The sequence below is a fragment of the Dendrobates tinctorius genome, unplaced genomic scaffold (genome assembly GCF_039654945.1).
Source record: "Dendrobates tinctorius isolate UK_male_01 unplaced genomic scaffold, ASM3965494v1 ptg000230l, whole genome shotgun sequence".
NCBI lineage: Eukaryota > Metazoa > Chordata > Amphibia > Anura > Dendrobatidae > Dendrobates > Dendrobates tinctorius.
This window is the reverse complement of record NW_027361897.1, coordinates 12,156,283-12,175,021: the sequence shown is the minus strand read 5'-3', so window position 1 is coordinate 12,175,021 and position 18,739 is coordinate 12,156,283. Positions and strand designations below refer to the sequence as shown.

At 49.6% G+C, this 18,739-nt stretch overlaps 2 protein-coding genes across 2 annotated transcripts in view; both read right to left on the bottom strand.

The window, feature by feature from the left end:
* LOC141059713 (protein FRA10AC1) overlaps window positions 1-18,536 on the bottom strand; it is an 85,230-nt gene extending 66,694 nt beyond the window's left edge. The window contains exons 1-4 of the mRNA XM_073555831.1: window positions 18,380-18,536; window positions 15,666-15,742; window positions 11,404-11,499; window positions 11,270-11,315 (exon numbers count right to left, since the gene is read on the bottom strand). Coding sequence (XP_073411932.1) covers window positions 11,270-11,315; window positions 11,404-11,499; window positions 15,666-15,742; window positions 18,380-18,394 — 234 coding nt within the window. The 5' untranslated portion in view covers window positions 18,395-18,536. The remainder of the gene's footprint in view (window positions 1-11,269; window positions 11,316-11,403; window positions 11,500-15,665; window positions 15,743-18,379) is intronic.
* Window positions 7,592-9,120, bottom strand: LOC141059662 (uncharacterized). The gene is made up of 2 exons (XM_073555745.1): window positions 8,930-9,120; window positions 7,592-8,815 (listed from the first exon to the last, which is right to left on the bottom strand). The coding sequence occupies exons 1-2, from the start codon at window positions 9,019-9,021 to the stop codon at window positions 7,717-7,719; spliced, it is 1,191 nt and encodes a 396-aa protein (XP_073411846.1). The 5' UTR covers window positions 9,022-9,120; the 3' UTR covers window positions 7,592-7,716.
* Window positions 18,537-18,739: the final 203 nt, after the last annotated feature.

The following is an 18,739-nucleotide window of genomic DNA, read 5'->3' as shown; positions in this document are numbered from 1 at the left end:
TGCGGCTGCGGCGTCCCCTTCTTACGACCTCCACGCCGACCCCCTGCTGACAGGCAGCCGCCGCAACTAATTTGGGCCCCGGCTTCACTTCGGGCCTACCGCTGCGTCGCGCCACGCCCCCCGCCCCTTTCTTCTAAGCGGGCTTCTCTCCCGCTCTTCCCATGCCCTCCCACCACCTGTCCTTCACCTGCCCAGCCTGCTATTGGCTAGAGGGTGGTGAATTTTAACCCTGCAATGTGCTCCGCCCTCCCTCCTCTCCTGGACGCGCGCTCTTTCTCAGGCAGGCGCCATTTTACCAGCCTGTTAGCCGGACACCAGCTCGTCACCGGATCATCTTCTGCCAGCTGTTTTTTTCCTTCAGGAGGTCTATCGGCGGGATTTCGCTCTGACCTGCATCCACTGACAGGTCGCAGAGCATCGCTTCTGGGGACACCGGACCGTGAGTAGCTCTGCACTGCACACTGACCCTTCTCCGCCCTCTGTCCCCCAACCTTCCGGCATTACCTCAGCTTTTCGCTATGTCTACCTCTAAGTCTGATCGTACCCGCTCTACTGCCCCCCCCCTCCACTTTAGTCAAGTTCTTTGCATGTTCTTCGTGCAATCGCAAACTTCCAACAGGCCAGTCCACTCCCCTCTGCCTGGATTGTAGCAACCCAATTCAGCCTGACGCCGTCCAGGAGCCATCTACGGCTCCAGGTGAGAGTGAACCCCCCATGCCTGGCTGGGCCTCCTCGCTATCTCAATCAGTGGCAGACCTCACCAAGGTGTCTCAGTCCCTGGTGGCCGTTCTTGATAAGTTGCCCCTGGACTCTTCAGCAGGGCCAAGCAGGTTCCAAATTGTTCCATCTGAGTCAGCCAGCGTTAGTCGCAAAAGACCCAGGCAAGATGCCCAGCCGGATTCCTCTCCTCGTCCCATCTCACCGCATAGCCCTTCTCAGCAGCCTCCCTCTCGGGCCTCCTCTCCCGAGTCAGGTGAAGCGCTTTCGGACAGGTCATCTGAGGGGATTTTAGAGCTGGATTCAGACCAGGATGCAAACATGAAGGTCACAGTGCAGAACCTCATTGCAGCGATCCATCATACTTTCGATATTGCTGACTCCCCTGCGAAATCCTCAGATCAGGAGGTTTCGTTCAGACGGGCAGAAACTCCCTCCAGGGTTTTTCCTTTCCATTCCGAGTTTGGGAAGATTTTTACCAAGGAAAGAGAGGATCTGACCAGACGCTTTCAAAGAGGAAAACGTCTAGGCGTACTCTACCCATTTGCTAAGGAGCTCACGGACAACTGGTCGGCCTCTCCCTCGGTGGATCCGCCTGTGTCCAGGCTTTCCAATAACACGGTTCTCCCGCTTTCAGGCGTGGCGTCCCTAAAGGATTCTAATGACAGGATTATAGAATCCCTGGCGAAGTCTGCCTTTGAAGCGGCTTCAGCGGCTGTGTGCCCAATCTTTGCTTCATCCTGGGCAGCAAAGGCCATAGCCACGTGGGCAGACGACCTTCATCAAGGCATCTTAGATAAGGCGCAACCGGAGCGTTTGGCCGATCTCGCCAATCAGATCTCCCATGCTGGGGACTATCTTCTTTCCGCTTCCTTGGATGCCGCATCCTGTGCAGTTCAGGCGTCAAGCAACGTAGTTGCAATTCGACGTACAGTTTGGCTAAAGGCCTGGCAAGCGGACTTGTCTTCTAAAAAGTCCCTCACTAACTTGCCTTTTCAGGGGGTGCGCCTCTTTGGGTCCCAATTGGACCAGATTATTAAGGACGCCACCGGAGGCACGAGTTCACTTCTCCCTCAGTCCAATCCTCGCAGACCTCCACTAAGGCGTCAGTTTCGACCCTTTCGGACTTTCCGCCGTTTCAATACGGCGGACAACTCCTCCAGCCAACAGAGACCGCAGGCTCACCAGGAGAGAAAGAAAGTTTCCTTCAGACCCACTCCTTCCTGGCGATCCCACTCTTCCCAGGGCAGACCGTCCAGATCTGGACGGTCTACTTCAGCATGACTATCGTCGGACACGCGAGGCGCCTTTCCAATTGGGAGGCCGACTTCCTTCCTTCAGGGACGTTTGGCTGGCCTCCGTAGAGGACGCTTGGGTCAGGGAGGTCGTATCCTCAGGATACAAGATACAGTTCGTCTCTCTCCCACGGGATCGTTTCTTCGAATCCCGGCCTCCAAAGGATCCAGCCTTGGTCCCGGGGTTCTCTACGAGTATCGCCTCTCTCCTCAGACAGTACCACTACCAGCTCGTCGCACGGCCCTTCGGTCTTGCCACCGCTCCCAGACTCTTCACGAAGATCGTGGCTGCGTTGATGGCTTTGTTGAGAGTCAGAGGTCTCATTCTTTTCCCGTACCTAAACGATATTCTGATCAGGGCTCCCTCATTTCAACAGGCTCACCAAAGTTTGTCAATCGTCCTGGACACTTTCCGATTTCGGGTGGATCGTCAACAGGAAAAAGTCCTGTCTGGTTCCTACCCAACGCTTGGTCTTTCTAGGCCTTCTGTTCGACACTCGTCGGTCAAGGGTCTTTCTCCCACAAGAGAAGATTCTCTCTCTGCAGCAGGAAGTACGATCGCTGCAGATCTCATGATTCCCGTCCCTCCGTACAGCCAGGAGGGTCCTGGGAAAGATGGTGGCGGCGATAGAGGCAGTTCCCTTTGCCCAATTTCACGCCAGACCTCTCCAGCAGGCCATTCTGTCGAAGTGGAACAGGTCGCCTCGGTCCCTGGATCGCCCTGTTCCTCCTTCTTACCGGATCAAGCGGTCCCTCAACTGGTGGTTGTCGTCACCTCTCATTCTATCGGGTCGATTCTTCCTTCCCATTCGCTGGCAGATAGTAACCACAGATGTCAGTCTCCTCGGTTGGGGTGCAGTGTTCCGCAACCACACTGTTCAGGGTCGATGGTCGGATCGGGAATCAGTACCGATCAACATTCTGGAGATTCGAGCTATCCATCTTGCTCTCGTTCACTGGGAAAGGCTCCTCAAGGGACTGCCGGTACGGATTCAGACAGACATCGCCACAGCGGTGGCATATGTCTACCGCCAAGGGGGAACACGGAGTGTCTCAGCCCTGGCGGAGGGGTCCAAGATTCTTCGTTGGGCGGAGATTTCCGTTCCGACAATTTCCGCGGTGCACATTCCCGGCGTAGACAACTGGGCCGACGATTTTCTCAGCCGCAAGGGTCTCGCGGCGGGAGAGTGGTCCCTCCATCCGGAGGTGTTTCATCTGCTCTGCCTTCGGTGGGGAACCCCGGATGTAGACCTCATGGCGTCTTGCCTCAACAGGAAAGTCCCACAATTCGTGTCCAGGTCTCGGGACCCTCTGGCAGTGGGCGCCGACGCCCTGGCCGTTCCTTGGTCCCAGTTCGACCTTCCCTACCTGTTCCCTCCTCTGCCTCTTCTTCCCAACCTGTTGAAAAAGATCAAGGCAGAAGGAATTCCAGTCATTCTCATCGCCCCGAATTGGCCCAGAAGGTCTTGGTTCGCGGACATTGTCAACCTTCTCGCGGACGCCCCCTGGAAGCTTCCAGACAGAACAGATCTGCTGTCTCAGGGACCGATTTGCCACCCCAATTCTCGGCCGCTCAATTTAACGGCGTGGCTGTTGAGACCGAGGTTCTGAAACGGGCAGGATTTTCCGACCAGGTAGTTCAGACCATGATCCGAGCCAGAAAGCCATCATCTTCCAAGATCTACTACCGTACTTGGAAGGCCTATTTCACTTGGTGTGAGACCAATGACATCGCGCCCATGTCCTTTTCGCTCCCTTCAGTCCTAGCGTTTCTTCAGGCAGGATTGGATGCGGGCCTTGCCCTCAGTTCCCTGAAGGGTCAAGTTTCGGCGCTGTCCATTCTATTTCAGAAAACATTGGCTTCCCGTCCTCAGGTTAAGACCTTTCTTCAGGGCGTGGCTCACACAGTTCCGCCGTACCGGGCGCCCGTGGATCCATGGGATCTTAATCTGGTTCTTGAGGTTCTGCAAGGTCCTCCCTTTGAACCCCTCAGGGATATTTCCCTTTCTCTCCTTTCTTGGAAGGTAGCCTTTCTGGTGGCCATCACCTCCGTCCGGCGCGTGTCGGAATTGGCAGCTCTTTCGTGCCGCTCCCCTTTTCTGGTGCTCCACCAGGATAAGGTAGTTCTGCGGCCTCCGCCCTCTTTCCTGCCGAAGGTGGTGTCCTCGTTTCACCTCAACGAGGATATCGTGCTACCATCCTTTTGTCCGTATCCAACTCATCCCCGAGAGCGGTCCTTGAACAAGCTGGACCTGGTTAGGGCGATAAGAGTCTATCTGTCTAGAACGGCTTCCTTGCGAAAGACAGAGTCTCTTTTCATTATCCCTGATGGGGCGCGGAAAGGTCACTCGGCGTCAAAGGCCACTATTGCTCGCTGGATCAGATCGGCAATTTTGGAAGCCTACCGAGTTAAGCGTCGCGGAGCCTCTCCGGGGATCAGGGCCCACTCTACTCGGGCAGTGGGTGCCTCCTGGGCGGTGCGCCACAGAGCTTCCGCGCTGCAGCTTTGCAAAGCTGCAACATGGTCATCGGTTCACACGTTTGTGAAATTCTACAGAGTCCACACCTACGGTTCGGCGGACGCCAGCCTAGGTAGACGGATTCTGCAGGCCGCGGTGGTGAGTCCGCTGGCCTGATGGAAGTTTGTTTCCCACCCCAGGGACTGCTTTGGGACGTCCCATGGTCTCTGTGTCCCCCAATAAGGCGAACGAGAAAACAGGATTTTTTGGGTTGCTTACCGTAAAATCTGTTTCTCGGAGCCTTCATTGGGGGACACAGCACCCTCCCATGTTTTACAACTCCTGTTCTTATGGTTGTCGGTTGGTTACAGTTGAGTTGTCTGTTCTGTTTTGTTACTTCTCCTACTGCTTTCTCACTAACTGAGGAAATTGGTGCCGGTCGGTGGGGTGTATACTGCGGAGGAGGAGCTAACATTTTTTTGTGCATAGTGTCAGCCTCCTAGTGGCAGCAAAGCATACACCCATTGTCTCTGTGTCCCCCAATGAAGGCTCCGAGAAACAGATTTTACGGTAAGCAACCCAAAAAATCCTGTTTTGAATTGTATGAAGCGGCTTCTGATAATATCCATATGTAGCAGATTTACTGCATTGCTCTGAGCGTTGACCACCGGGCGGCGCTCATAGCAATGTGCCTGCAACAACCATAGAGGTCTCTATGAGACCTCTGGTTGTCAAGGCAACGCGTCGCCGACCCCGATCAAGTGACGGGGGTCGGCGATGCATGCACTTCCGGCCCGGTGGCCAGAAGCGGTAGTTAAATGCCCGCTGTCAGCGTTTGACAGCGGGATTTAACTAGTTAATAGGCGCGAGTGGATCGCGATTCCACTCGCGCCTATTGCAGGCACATATCAGCTGTTTATAACAGCTGACATGTCGTAGCTTTGAGGTGGGCCCACCTCAAAGCAGGGGAGTCTGACCACTGATGTACTATCCCGTCAGAGGTTAGAAAGGGGTTAGGCTACTTTCACACATCAGGTTTTCGGCGTCAGGCGCGATCCGGCGTCGTGCCGGAACGCCGGATCCGGCAAATGTTTAGTAAAACCGGATGTGACGGATCCGGTTTTCTGCCGGATCCGTCTTTTTCTTGACAGACAAAACCGGATCCGTCTCATCCGGTTCATCCGTTTTTCTATCCGTTTTTCGACGGATTACGCCGGATCCGGTTTTTAAAATTGACCCTTGTGGCCTTCCGAACGGGATTGGCTACTGGAAAACTATATATAGAGTGTTCCTACAGCCCTTCTTTGACAGGTTGTCGAGGAGAAAGTGCAGGTTGGAGAGAAGAGCAAGTTACTGGCGAAGATGGATGTTGTCATTGGAAATATTTTGAAGAATTTGGCGGATTTTATAGCGGAGGCGAATCGTTTGAGGGTGATTGTTCTGGAGAAGGAGAGAGCGAGACAGCAGCGCATCAGGCATCGTAGACGACGTTTGTGGATCCACCCCATCACAGCCAAGGGAATGACGCGTGGGGTCTATTCTACACTCTGCATGGACCTTCGACGAAACCCGGATAAATTTTTTGGATATGTTAGGATGAAAATGGAGAATTTTGATTACTTGGTGGAGCGCATTGCACACCTCATAAGAAAAGCGGACACCTATTGCCGCTTCTCTGTTTCACCCGCAGAGCGTCTGATGGTGACTTTAAGGTAAGCCACATTTATTGGATGTGATCGCATCAGAGCACACTTTCACTGCAATCTTGTTGGTGGTAGTTTGTATCTCTAAGTGTTATAGCTCAGTTTTGGTATGTAATGCTGTGATTTAAAACTAATTTATTGTTTTTTAATTCCCCACAGATTTCTTGCAACTGGAGAATCCCTTTCGTCACTGCATTTCCAGTACAGACTCGGGATTTCCACCATATCTGGAATTGTGAAGTACACATGCCGTGCACTGTGGGACTCCTTAGCTGAAGAGTTTTTACCAGAGCCCACAACAGAGAGGTGGATTGAAATTGCTGACAAGTTTCAACAGATATGTCAGTTTCCCAACTGCTTGGGCGCTGTGGACGGGAAACATATCCGCATTGTAAAGCCAGCTGGATCGGGATCGGAATATTTCAATTACAAGAAATATTTTTCAATTGTCCTCATGGCCATCGCTGACGCGGAATACAAATTTATTGCGGTTGATATTGGGGCCTATGGCCGCTCCAATGACTCTCAAGTTTTCAAACTGTCTGCCATGGGGCGTAAACTGTATGGAAACACCTTCCAGTTCCCACCACCTAGACCGCTGCCGCAAACATCTGGTCCACCTATGCCATTTGTCTGTGTAGGGGATGAAGCCTTCCAGCTGTCAGAACACCTTTTGAAACCGTACTCTAGCAGAGGATTGTCAAGACCAAAACGCATTTTTAATTACCGCCTCACAAGAGCAAGAAGAATGGTTGAATGTACCTTTGGTATTCTGACAGCCAAATGGCGGGTCCTATTGACTGCGATCAACCTCAAGACAGAAACTGTGGACGAGGTGATCAAAGCGTGCGTGGTACTCCACAATTTTGTTATCTGCAAGGAACCCATTTCCATTGAGGACACCTCTGAAGAAACCACCTTGCAAGATTACCATGACATTACCACTAGAAGTTCTGTGACGGTTTCAGTAATGAGGGACAATTTTGCACTATACTTTATGTCACCTCAAGGCAGAGAACACTGGCAGGATGACAGAGTGTGAAAGATTTGTGCCCTAACCAAACTTGTGTACCTTCTGTACCAACAGTATATACCTTTGCCAACCAAAGTTGGCTATCTTGTCATGGTCTCTATTTTTAGCTTTAGGCCACAGGTGTGTACCTGGTTGTGTTTTATGCAAAGTATTTCACCTTTTAACAAAAGTTGTGTACATTGTTAGGAAATCACCAACAATAAACACAACTTTTTAGGTGAAATACTTTGCTTCAAACACAACCAGGAACACAACTGTGGCAAAAAGCTAAAATTTACCCACAGTTATATACCTGGTTTTGAATACCTTTTTATCTTTGAAATACCCTGTATTTAACCTTTTTTTTAAACATAGTTCGCCGCAGAAAGAAATGACAGACAACCATTGTAAAACGATAATTTAACTTTTATTTAAAATATTTTTTTTTTTTGTAAAATGTTTTTAAAGTGAAAAAAACTTTTTTAATAAATGTTTTAAACCAAATGACCATTTTTATTAAAAAACACACATTATAAATCTGTGTAGTGTGGGGTGGAAATACTGCTGGAGGGGCTGCGGGACACTTCGACACTGGGAGTGTGGAGAGAGGACTGGGATCGTGGTGGGGAAGGAACAGTTAGAGGTGATGGTGTGGAAAAAGCTACAGAATGGGTGGACATTTGGGAGGCAGAAGAGGTGGTGGGCAGTGGAGTGGAGGGTTGGGCAGGGACTGTAGGAGCAGATGATGTTGATGGAAAGTTGTATGGGGAAGGAGTTTGGTACGGGGAAGGCGTTTGGTATGGGGAAGGAGTTTGGTACGGGGCAGGTTGCTGGAAGTGAGATGTCTGGTACTGGGGAGGTTGCTGGTACTGGGGAGGTTGCTGGTACTGGGGAGGTTGCTGGTATGTAATAGGAGGGGGAGGATGGAAAGTGGCTGGAGGGGGTGCAGATGTAATAGGAGGGGGAGGATGGAAAGTGGCTGGAGGGGGTGCAGATGTAATAGGAGGGGGAGGATGGAAAGTGGCTGGAGGGGGTGCAGGTGGAGGAACTACAGTGGTGGGAGGTGGAGGTTGGGAGGTAACCTGCTGTAGAGCACCGTGGCACGAATGCATTACATGCATCTGCTGGGTAGGAGATAGTGTTGCCATGCGCTCCACAACAGACCTGAAAAAGGTGTGGTTTGGCGAAGATCTTGCTTCTGAATGCATGGTTTGCAGAAGTGTCTTCACCTCCAGAATGCTGGAGTTGATCTGCTGAAAGCCTGCGGAGATTTGCTCTGACAAGACTTTTAGACAGTTCTGGAAAGATGCATTCAGATGCAAGAACTCTGGCGCATAACTCTTTTCCTGACCCCTCTGCCGCCCAGTACCCGCAGGTGTACTAGAGGTGGCAGGGGCAGAAGGGTGGGGTAAAGGGAAAGCGATCTCCTCACCAGCAGCTTCATGTAATGTAGGCGGCCACGATGCTCCTGTGCTGGTGCTGGTGGATGGGACAGATGGGTCGAATGTGTGGGAAGGCTGGGAAGGTGCAGATGTACCAGGGCGGTCGAAGTGTCCCTCGGTGCCGGTCTCCTCAGGGATCGCCTCAGAAGGGTCCAATCGTGCAGGCTCCCGAGTGCTGCTCACCGTGCTGTGGAATAAAGAGAAAAAAAAACAATTAAAATAGTGACATGGTATGGCCCTGGCTGAAAAAAAAAAGTTACATGTAAACATTTTTTTGTCACATGTGGTGTGTAATATTTACCTTCTGGTGAGCATTGTCTCCCGGAGGAACGACAGGGCTCGTGCGTACTTGTACTTGCTCCTGCGTCCTCCAGATCCACTCGGGGCCCGCATCTCTTTATTGAACTCCTTCTTGAAACGATCCCTCACAGACCGCCACCGCTTCACAATTCTCTCCCCTGAAACGAGAAAGGACAAAGTGGTTAGTATACAACATCAGTGTTTCCCAAACTCCAGTCCTCATGGTCCCCAGGGGTCTTGTTTTCAGGATTTCCAAAGTAAATAGAAATCCTGAACACATGATCCGTGGGGACCACGAGGACTGGAGTTCGGGAAACACTGGTTTAAATCAAGCAACCGGTACTGTATATACTTACGCTCTTTAATCTGGGCCCGAGCTTCGAGGTCCTCCCAGCGGTCCACAAGGAGCGAACAGATTTCCTCCCAGAGTCGTCGGGTAACGATCAGGTCAGCGTGGCGGCGGTCAGCCATATTCCAGAGCGGCTCCCTTTCTCTGACGAGATCGATGAGGCGGTCCACATCAATCCCTCCATCCTCACCGTCAGAGTCGGGAGCACGCTGTGAAGGCTGTTAAAGAAAAAGACAAAAATAACATAATTAGCCTCCACAAAAGAAATGAAATAAAAAGTGCAAAAAAAACAAAGCAAAAATATTTATACTTACACGCTGGTGACCGCCGCGTTGCTGTCGCCGACGACCCTGGGAGGCACTGCGAGGACCTCTTGGCCGAGCACCAGATTGGGAAGACTAGAGAAGAAAACAAAAAATGTTATGTCTTTGGATGTAGGCATTTGTTTGCTGTGTGTGGTCTGCAGAACATTGTTTTCTATGTGTTGTGTGTAGTGTGATGTTGTGTTTCTGCGTTTGATGCAAAAAAACTTACCAATTGTGAGCCCACTCCAAGTGTCTGTCCACCCCTTCCTTCTTCTTCTGGGAGCTCCTCTTCATCTTGTGATTCCTGTTTTGAAATAAAAGGCAATGAATACACATATATTACAGAGATGATGGATTTTGGAAATAAAAACTTACCGTCAAACGCTGACGATGCGAGGGAGGGCTCCCAGAAGATGTGCTGTCTTCCTCATGGCCAGACTCCATGGCTGTGGGTGGTGTTTCTGCTGCTGCCATTGCTGCTGCTGCTGCATCTATTGGGCGGCTGTTGAATAAAGAGAAACAAAGGGCCAATGAATATCTTGATATTCCATAGCCCTAGTTTGGAGGAATGGGGGATTTGATAATTACCGTCTCTCATCTGCTGCTGGACTCCCCTCCCGTTGTTCAGCATGCTGCTCCATTTGGGGTGGTGCTGATGGTGCTGCTGCTGCAGATGTCTGCTGCCTTCTCCTGCTCCTGGTTCTTGGCTTGGGTGGCATGTTGGGTGTGGCTGAGGGTCCCATTGTCTTGCTTTTATATATGTCCTGTGGGCAGAGCTACTGAGCATGCTCAGACCAAAGAAACCGGATCCGGCCGCCGGATCCGGCTGTCGCCGGATCAGGCGCATTGCGGCGCTCATAGGCTTTCATTGTATGAAAAAGCCGGACACGCCGGATCCGCGTCACATTGCCGGATCCGGCGAAAATCGGATGAAACGCATGGCCATCCGGCTCTAATGCAAGTCAAAGGGGGGGGAAACCGGATCCGGCATTGCATTTCGCCGGATCCGGTTTTAGTCAAAAGCGCCGGATCGCGCCTGATGCCGAAAACCTGATGTGTGAAAGAGGCCTTAAAGGAAATGTTTTATGTAGTCTGAAAGCAGCATAACGTAGGGACGGGAGGGGGGGGGGGGGGTTGTTACACAGATTGACTGGAATGCCTGGCACGTGACACCTAGTCCTGCAGTGATAATCTCCTGCTGATAAAGCACAGATTGTACTGAAATTGAAACTACAGAAAGCTTCTGAGCAAGTGACATCCCTGGAATAAGGCTCTCAGCCCCTACATTATGCTGTTCTCAGATTAAAGATAAGTGAATAAATCCATTTTGCATTGGAAGAAACAGCAACCTTCTAGATCCAAAACCGTGAGTGAAAATCCAGAAAAAACAATGGGCAAATCTATAACAAATACACAGTAAATGTCTTAGGGGAGCACACAATATAATAAAGAAATGATTACAGAATCCGAACTATATAATCAGATCCATAATTCACCTGTCCGTTATTTCACTGGGGCTCAGAACAGAATTGCTGATTACTTTTTCCATTATTTATGCTGTGAAATCTCATTGATCTGCCGTTTTCATCATAGAGTGATCTTGAGCTGCACTTCCTCTAATTACTCGGGTGGAAAGTTTATTAAAGCCAGTGGCAGTAATAAGCCCCGGGACATTGCCAAAGGATACAGCATCCATAGAGATGAGGTGGAACCGCTGGTTTCGTGCTTCCTCCCTTTTTGTAAAAAACAAACAAAAAAACGACAATGTAATACATGAATTGCTGGGAACGACTGATGGACGAGAGGTGGCTCATGTCATACCTGTCCCATTCCTGCTCCGCGACCTGTCTGTGTGCCACCTTCCCGGGTCGCTCCTTCTGGAAGGGCTTTCTGAGCAGCTCCTCATCTTCTTTCCTTCTGAAATTTAACAGCAGACAACCATTTAGCACAGAAGTGATGAGTAGTTCATCTGGTGATCACATAAGACAACCAAAGTGTGATATATAGAAGAGCAAGATTCACCCAACAAGTCTCAACTCATATACACTACCTCAAAGGGAAAGGTATTAAAAAGACTGATTGCTTTAACTGTAAAGAAGCCTTTCTTCCACACACTTGGCTCTTGTAAGTGACAAACTTTGCTCCAGTTGTAAGACCACACAAATATATCCAAGATGAACAAGTCTGATTTTTCTAATCTCTCATTAGAAGAGACCTCCCATCCTACTTTATGATCTAGCTGTCCACCTCTGACCCTTCTTCAGCTCTCACATATGCGTCTGGGGATAATATTACTCTGGTATCACAAATTTTTATCTCTTTATACACCCTAAAATCTAATTTCCTTTTGTACCTCCTGCTGGCTTACTGGTAACCAGAATGTCATAGTATTCTGCTATACCCTGTTATATGCCATTTAAAGAGATTTTCCAGGCTGAAAAGAAAAGATTGCAGTTACATTATGTGATGGACAGTTCAGTGATCACACACGAGAGTGATGGAGACTGTTCAGTGAAGTGAAAAAGAAGGACCAGTGATAACCACAAGGGGGTGATGGGGAGGGTTCAGTGATAACCATATGGGGGTGATGGGGAAGGTTCAGTGATAACCACAAGGGGGTGATGGGGAAGGTTCAGTGATAACCACAAGGGGGTGATGGGGAGGGTTCAGTGATAACCACAAGGGGGTGATGGGGAGGGTTCAGTGATAACCACAAGGGGGTGATGGGGAGGGTTCAGTGATAACCACAAGGGGGTGATGGGGAGGGTTCAGTGATAACCACAAGGGGGTGATGGGGAGGGTTCAGTGATAACCACATGGGGGTGAAGGAGAAGGTTCAGTGATAACCACATGGGGGATGATGCAAATAGTTCAATGATTACAGACATGCAGGTGATGGAGGGTGCAGTGGGTAAATATACAAGGGCAACATAGACGATTCATGATTATACGAGGAGGTGCAGAGCAGCTCCATTTCATTTGAGTAGGAACTGAACAGTAGTACCCAGAAAGCCGCCACTAACTGTGTGACCCCCCTCCATCACTTTGGTGTGTAATCACTGAACCATCCCCATCATCCCCCGTGTGCAGTTACTGAACCCCCCACTCTTCGTATGCGTCATCACTAAACCCTCTCCATCACCCCATGTGTGTAATCACTGAACCCTCTATCGCTTCAAAGTCTGTAACTTGTGCACCAGCTCCATCAATGTAAGACTACATGAAAACTATAGAAATAATCACAATATTACATAATTTTGATACAGAAAATTACACCCATTCTTTTTACATCTCAGACCAACGTGTTTCCTGTGCAGCTAATGACAAAGCCACAACTCAAAGATTCCTTTTTTGCAGCTAACGCAGAATTATAAAGCAGATTTTGTTTCTCTTCCAGCAAGTAATCAAGCTATATTGTAATTGACAAAAAAGCAACAAAAATTAAAAGCTATTAATGTGGCTTTTATACGGCAGGATAAAAGGTCCCCAAGGAGCATTAGTAACCACAAAACTAAATAGCAAGTCAATTACGGTATGTGGCCTTGTCCCCTGTTCATCACAGCACAACCTACCATTTCTTCTCATAGAAATAATCCTGTCTGCAGAAGGAGTTAACTGAGAATCTGTCAGTCAGCCTTTTATGATGGTTTCATGGGAGTTTGTACCCATTTTCTGCCTGTTTGCCACAAACCACAACTATGATGAATATGCAGGAAAACAAATAGCCTGTAAACGTCAAACAGTGCAAAACCCAACTGCAAGAATGATTTTTAGCCACAAATGTATACATGTTAAAAAAAAAAAAAAAAACTGCAGTGTTTTTGCACTTCTACAGCTAGATTAACTATGTAGGAAAGATAAAAAAAAGTTATGTTGTAATATGGAGAGTAGTGATGAGTGAACGTGCTTGAGGCTGTGTGCCCACGTAAGCGTTTTTTTTCGCATTTTTTAAGTGTTTTTACAGGCAAAAACACTTAAAAATAGCGCAAAAGAAGCATCCCATTCATTTTAATGCATTTTGCACTTTTTGAGCATATTGATGCGTTTAAGCGAAAAAAAAAAACGCTTCGCGGTAAAAAACGCAGCTCATTAATTTTGCAGAAAAGTCTGCATTTTTAGCTATTTTCTGTGTGTCTGGAGATGCGCGGAAAAAATGTGCATTTTCTGGGAAGGAGTCTGGTTTTAATGCAGAAATTTTCTGCATACGTGGGCACATAGCCTGAATATAGTGTTATCTGAGCATGATCTTGGGCTTGTGCCAATAATATGTTTGAGTCCCTGTGGCTGCATGTCTCGCGGCTGTTCAACAGCCAAAACACATGCAGGAAATCTCTATATATAAAAATGAATGTATGTGTGTATCACCAACGAATCAATGACGAAGCATCTTTCATTTCACCAGAGCTGTTCAAAAGAAGCTCAGCTGTGATTGGTTGCTGTGATCAACAGTTTTCCTTGCAACCAATCACTAAGCATCTCTCATTTCACCAGAGCTGGTTAAAAGTAGCTAAGCTGTGATTGGTTGCTATGAGCAAGTTTTCTCACTTGACAACACCTCAGCAGACACTGACTTGGTGGGAGAAATCTAGCATCCCCAGGAACATAAGCTCCCAACCATTGTCTGCCCCCCAGACAGAAGCACAGATCACAAGACAGAAATGAATCCCCCCTCCCGTGGATCAATGGTATGCAAGTTAGGGCAAATCCACTCAGCGTTTTGGTACTGACCCCAGGCCTCTCTTAAAGGGATCCCCGGTATGGAAGTCAGGGCAATTGCCTTCAAATGCTCTGGTACTGATCCCAGGCTCTCTTAACAGGATCTCCTGTACGGAAGTTCGGGCAAATCCCTCCGTGCTCTGATTCTGACCCCAGGGTTCTATTAAAGGGATCATTGGTATGGGAGTCAGGGCAAATCCACTTAGCACTCTGGTTCTGACGCCAGGCCTCTCTTAAAGGAATCCCCGGTATGGAAGTTAGGACCGTTCCACTCAGCGCTCGGCTGATGGGATGTGGCATATTATGGGTAGTAGTCCGGTGGATCTGACTGGATGATGTGGGATATTAGGGGTAGCAGTCCGGTGGCTTTGGCTGACGGGATGATGCGGTATATTAGGGGTAGTAGTCCGGTGGATCTGACTGGATGATGTGGGATATTAGGGGTAGTAGTCCGGCGGCTGTGACGGGAAGATGTGGGATATTAGTAGTCCGGTGGCTCTGGCTGACGGGATGATGTGGGATATTAGTAGTCCGGTGGCTCTGGTTGATGGGACGATGTGGGATATTAGGGGTAGTAGTCCGGTAGCACTCGCTGACGGGATGATGTGGGATATTGTAGTGAATGTGGCTAAGCGGAGAGGGAGGGGCGCTATAAATATATATATATTCATTATAATTTGTTATAACTAACCGTAGTTAGTTACTATGCCCGGGCTAATAAACCGATAATCCCTGCATGTGTTACAGTTGTCTAACAGCCTCGAATGATGCAGCTGCGGGGACTCGAACATACTATCTGAGCACACTGAAGACACTCGGATAACACAATATCCAAGCACGGTCGCTCATTGCTAATGTAGAGTCAATGACAAAAGCAAAATTTAGAGACCAGTATCGGCTCCAGGATTGGAATGGGATTCACAGGATCTTATCACTTGATGTGAAAAGCTAAAGACATTTTCAGTTTCTGAAATTCTCCAATCATCTCCTTCTCTATGAACAATCATCACAGTCCCTCGATCACACTTCTTTCCCATTCTGGTGTGAAGTGTAAACTAAACCATGTTTGCATGATTTACACTTTATAGGGAATTTCTTGCTACATAGAATTATCCCCCAACCATAGATTACAAATTCAATTTATGATCAATGAGGGTCTGACTATTGGGATCTCACAGATCCCAATAACTTTGGCCCCACAGTCTTCTGAGTGAACAGAGTAGTGGTGCACATACGCAAACATTCACAAAGAGTGACTGCTGACTTAAAACCCAAGCCTGGACAAACCCTTTAATAAAAAGAGCCATTGCATTACGTCGCCCATTCATGTCCATATAATCAATTTAGCAGTGCTCATATGAGCTCACCGTTTTTTCTTGACAGTTTTCTCAGAGTCTTCTCCCTCGTCACTAAAATCTGAGTCATATTCATCGTAGACACGTGCCTGCAACAAAATGGAAAAATCACCATTAAACCTTCCATGTAATAATGCACAAAGGGTATAACGATGTAGTTTAAAGAAATCACAGGTAGAATGTAGTCATTCCTGTATGTACTGCATACCATGAGTACAAATATACCTGCACTATTGGAAGGCAAAGTGTGAAAAACTGTTCGGTATCATCCACAAGGTGATGTGTGCACAAAGCCATAGATAAGTGCCTGGACTAGGACTGTCTGTAGTATGTGCAGGTATACCACCAAATTCTCCTGTAGAAATAATTCTTCTGTAGGAGAAAAGCCTCTCAATGTTTGAGCGTGCTGCCATAATACTTTTATAACAGAGACATAACCACAAGACAGCAGCCTAAAGCAGAGCACAGGTCAGTGAATGAGTGTGTGGGTTGTTTCCTACGTCACCCATTAACAAAGACAGTCGCTTGCTTTAGAGATGGAGACTTGATGTAATATTTTAGTCTTAAGTCCTATTTTACATGTGCTCATCTGTTTATTTTTGTTAATGTGGATGGGGTTTGCAGGTTCCAGATGCTTTTGGCTAAATCAATTTTGATTTTTTTTTTTTTTTTTTTAAAAGTCGCAAAAATGTTGGGGCAAATGTACTCCAGCCTTCCCTTGAGAGTGATTTCATGCATGCCTGAATTTTTTTTTTTAAATTTTGACAAATTTTAGCAGAACATGACACTTCTTGAGCTAAAAAGTCACGAAAAAATGTTAAAACACAAAAATAAAAAGCATTTTTTTAATTCATAAAATTTGTGAATATTGTGTGCCAAAGTGAAGAAAAGCATACTAGCGCAGCTAGGTCACGCCGCCCCTAGCGATGCCCGATGATGCCGCCCTTAGCCCAGCCAGAAGACACCGTCCCTAGTGATGATGCCGCCCCTAGCCCAACCAGAAGATGCCGCGCCCCTAGCCCAGCCAGAAGACGCCGCGCCCCTAGCCCAGCCAGAAGACGCCGCCCCTAGTGATGATGCTGCCCCTAGCCCAGTCAGGCGACGCTGCCCCTAGCCCAGCCAGATGACGACGCCCCTAGCGCAGCCAGAAGACGCCGCCCCTAGCGATGACACCGCCCCTAGTCCAGTCAGGCGACGCCGCCCCTAGCCCAGCCAGATGACACCGCGCCCCTAGCCCAGCCAGAAAACACCGTCCCTAGTGATGATGTCGCCCCTAGCCCAGTCAGGCGACGCTGCCCCTAGCGCAGCCAGAAGACGCCGCCCCAAGCGATGACACCGCCCCTAGTCCAGTCAGGCGACGCCGCCCCTAGCCCAGCCAGATGACACCGCGCCCCTAGCCCAGCCAGAAGACACCGTCCCTAGTGATGATGCTGCCCCAGCGCAGCCAGGCGACGCCGCCCCTAGCGCAGCCAGAAGACGCCGCCCCTAGCGATTACACCGCCCCTAGTCCAGTCAGGCGACGCCGCCCCTAGCGATGACACCGCCCCTAGCCCAGCCAGATGACACCGCGCCCCTAGCCCAGCCAAGCGACGCCGCCCCTAGTGATGATGCTGCCCCTAGCGCAGCCAGAAGACGCCGCCCCTAGCGCAGCCAGAAGACGCCGCCCCTAGCGCAGCCAGAAGACGCCGCCCCTAGCGATGACACCACCCCTAGTCCAGTCAGGCGACGCCGCTCCCCTAGCCCAGCCAGAAGACACTGTCCCTAGTGATGATGCTGCCCCTAGCCCAGCCAGAAGACGCCGTCCCTAGTGATGACGCCCCCCCTAGCCCAGCCAGATGACGCCGCCCCTAGCGATGATGCCGCCCCTAGCCCAGTCAGGCGACGCCGCCCCTAGCCCAGTCAGGCGACGCCGCCCCTAGCCCAGCCAGAAGACGCCGCCCCTAGCGCAGCCAGAAGACGCCGCCCCTAGCGCAGCCAGAAGACGCCGCCCCTAGTGATGATGCTGCCCCTAGCGCAGCCAGAAGACGCCGCCCCTAGCGCAGCCAGAAGACGCCGCCCCTAGTGATGATGCCGCCCCTAGTGATGATGCCGCCCCTAGCGCAGCCAGAAGACGCCGCCCCTAGTGATGATGCCGCCCCTAGCGCAGCCAGAAGACGCCGCCCCTAGTGATGATGCCGCCCCTAGCCCAGCCAGAAGACGCGGTGATATCAGCTGTCGACATAACATCACCGCTGCAGCTAAAACACAAACATCGGAGCAGCGGTTGAGATCGGGACCCGGGAGGGCGAGTACCTGCCGTGTTTGCCAGTTTACATGTATAATTCGGTTAACGTTGAAAATCCCAATGATTTGGCTTCAGGATCCTATATTGCCACCCCATGTTACCACGTCGCCCCCTACAGACAAACACTGCGATCTCGGTAACCCGCAACGATCACATTATTCTTAGCGGCCCCCAATGTTTCTCTATGGGGGAGCTGTGTGACAGTGAATCCCCACACGAGGCAGGTTTCGCATCAGACATTTTTTTCTGCTTATTTTTGTAAGGTTTTGAACCATAGAGTGATTTTTTGCTTCACATACCCTCTATACACAGGTGTGCAGCAATACAAGGGTGGAGAACCAGAGGTCCCAGCATGCACCTGTCACATAACACCAGCTTCTCCGCACACAGCAAGCAATAACTCCGCGAACTGACGAAAAAGCTGCAGCTCCTGCTTACTCACATGACTGGACTTCATTGACACGGTAACAAAATCTCCCCCTCCTTCCTGCACAGAGAGTGTCTCACCAGACACAATCCCCCGGAAACAAATCACTTCCGCACGAAGTTCCGCAGCGTGCAGTACCTGTAGCTGACACTAGAGGTCGCCTGCTGGGACAGTACACTACACAGTCACACTACTAGAGTACTGTGGGGTTACACGAGCCCCTGCACACACGCTGCCTGACACTTACCCTCTGTTTTGGGGGGGTATTATTTGCCCATCATCCAGATGGTCTGGCTGGGGCACCCATAGTGGCTCAAAGGACATATGAAAATGAGTTTTTTAGACGACCCCTGTGATGGCCCTTTTTATTATATT

Coding starts and splice junctions, on each gene's coding strand:
- LOC141059662 (XM_073555745.1), bottom strand. CDS start 9,021: ATGCGGGCCCCGAGTGGATCTGGAGGACGCAGGAGCAAGTACAAGTAC. Junction 8,816..8,929: donor GAGACAATGCTCACCAGAAG/GTAAATATTACA, acceptor TTTATTCCACAG/CACGGTGAGCAGCACTCGGG.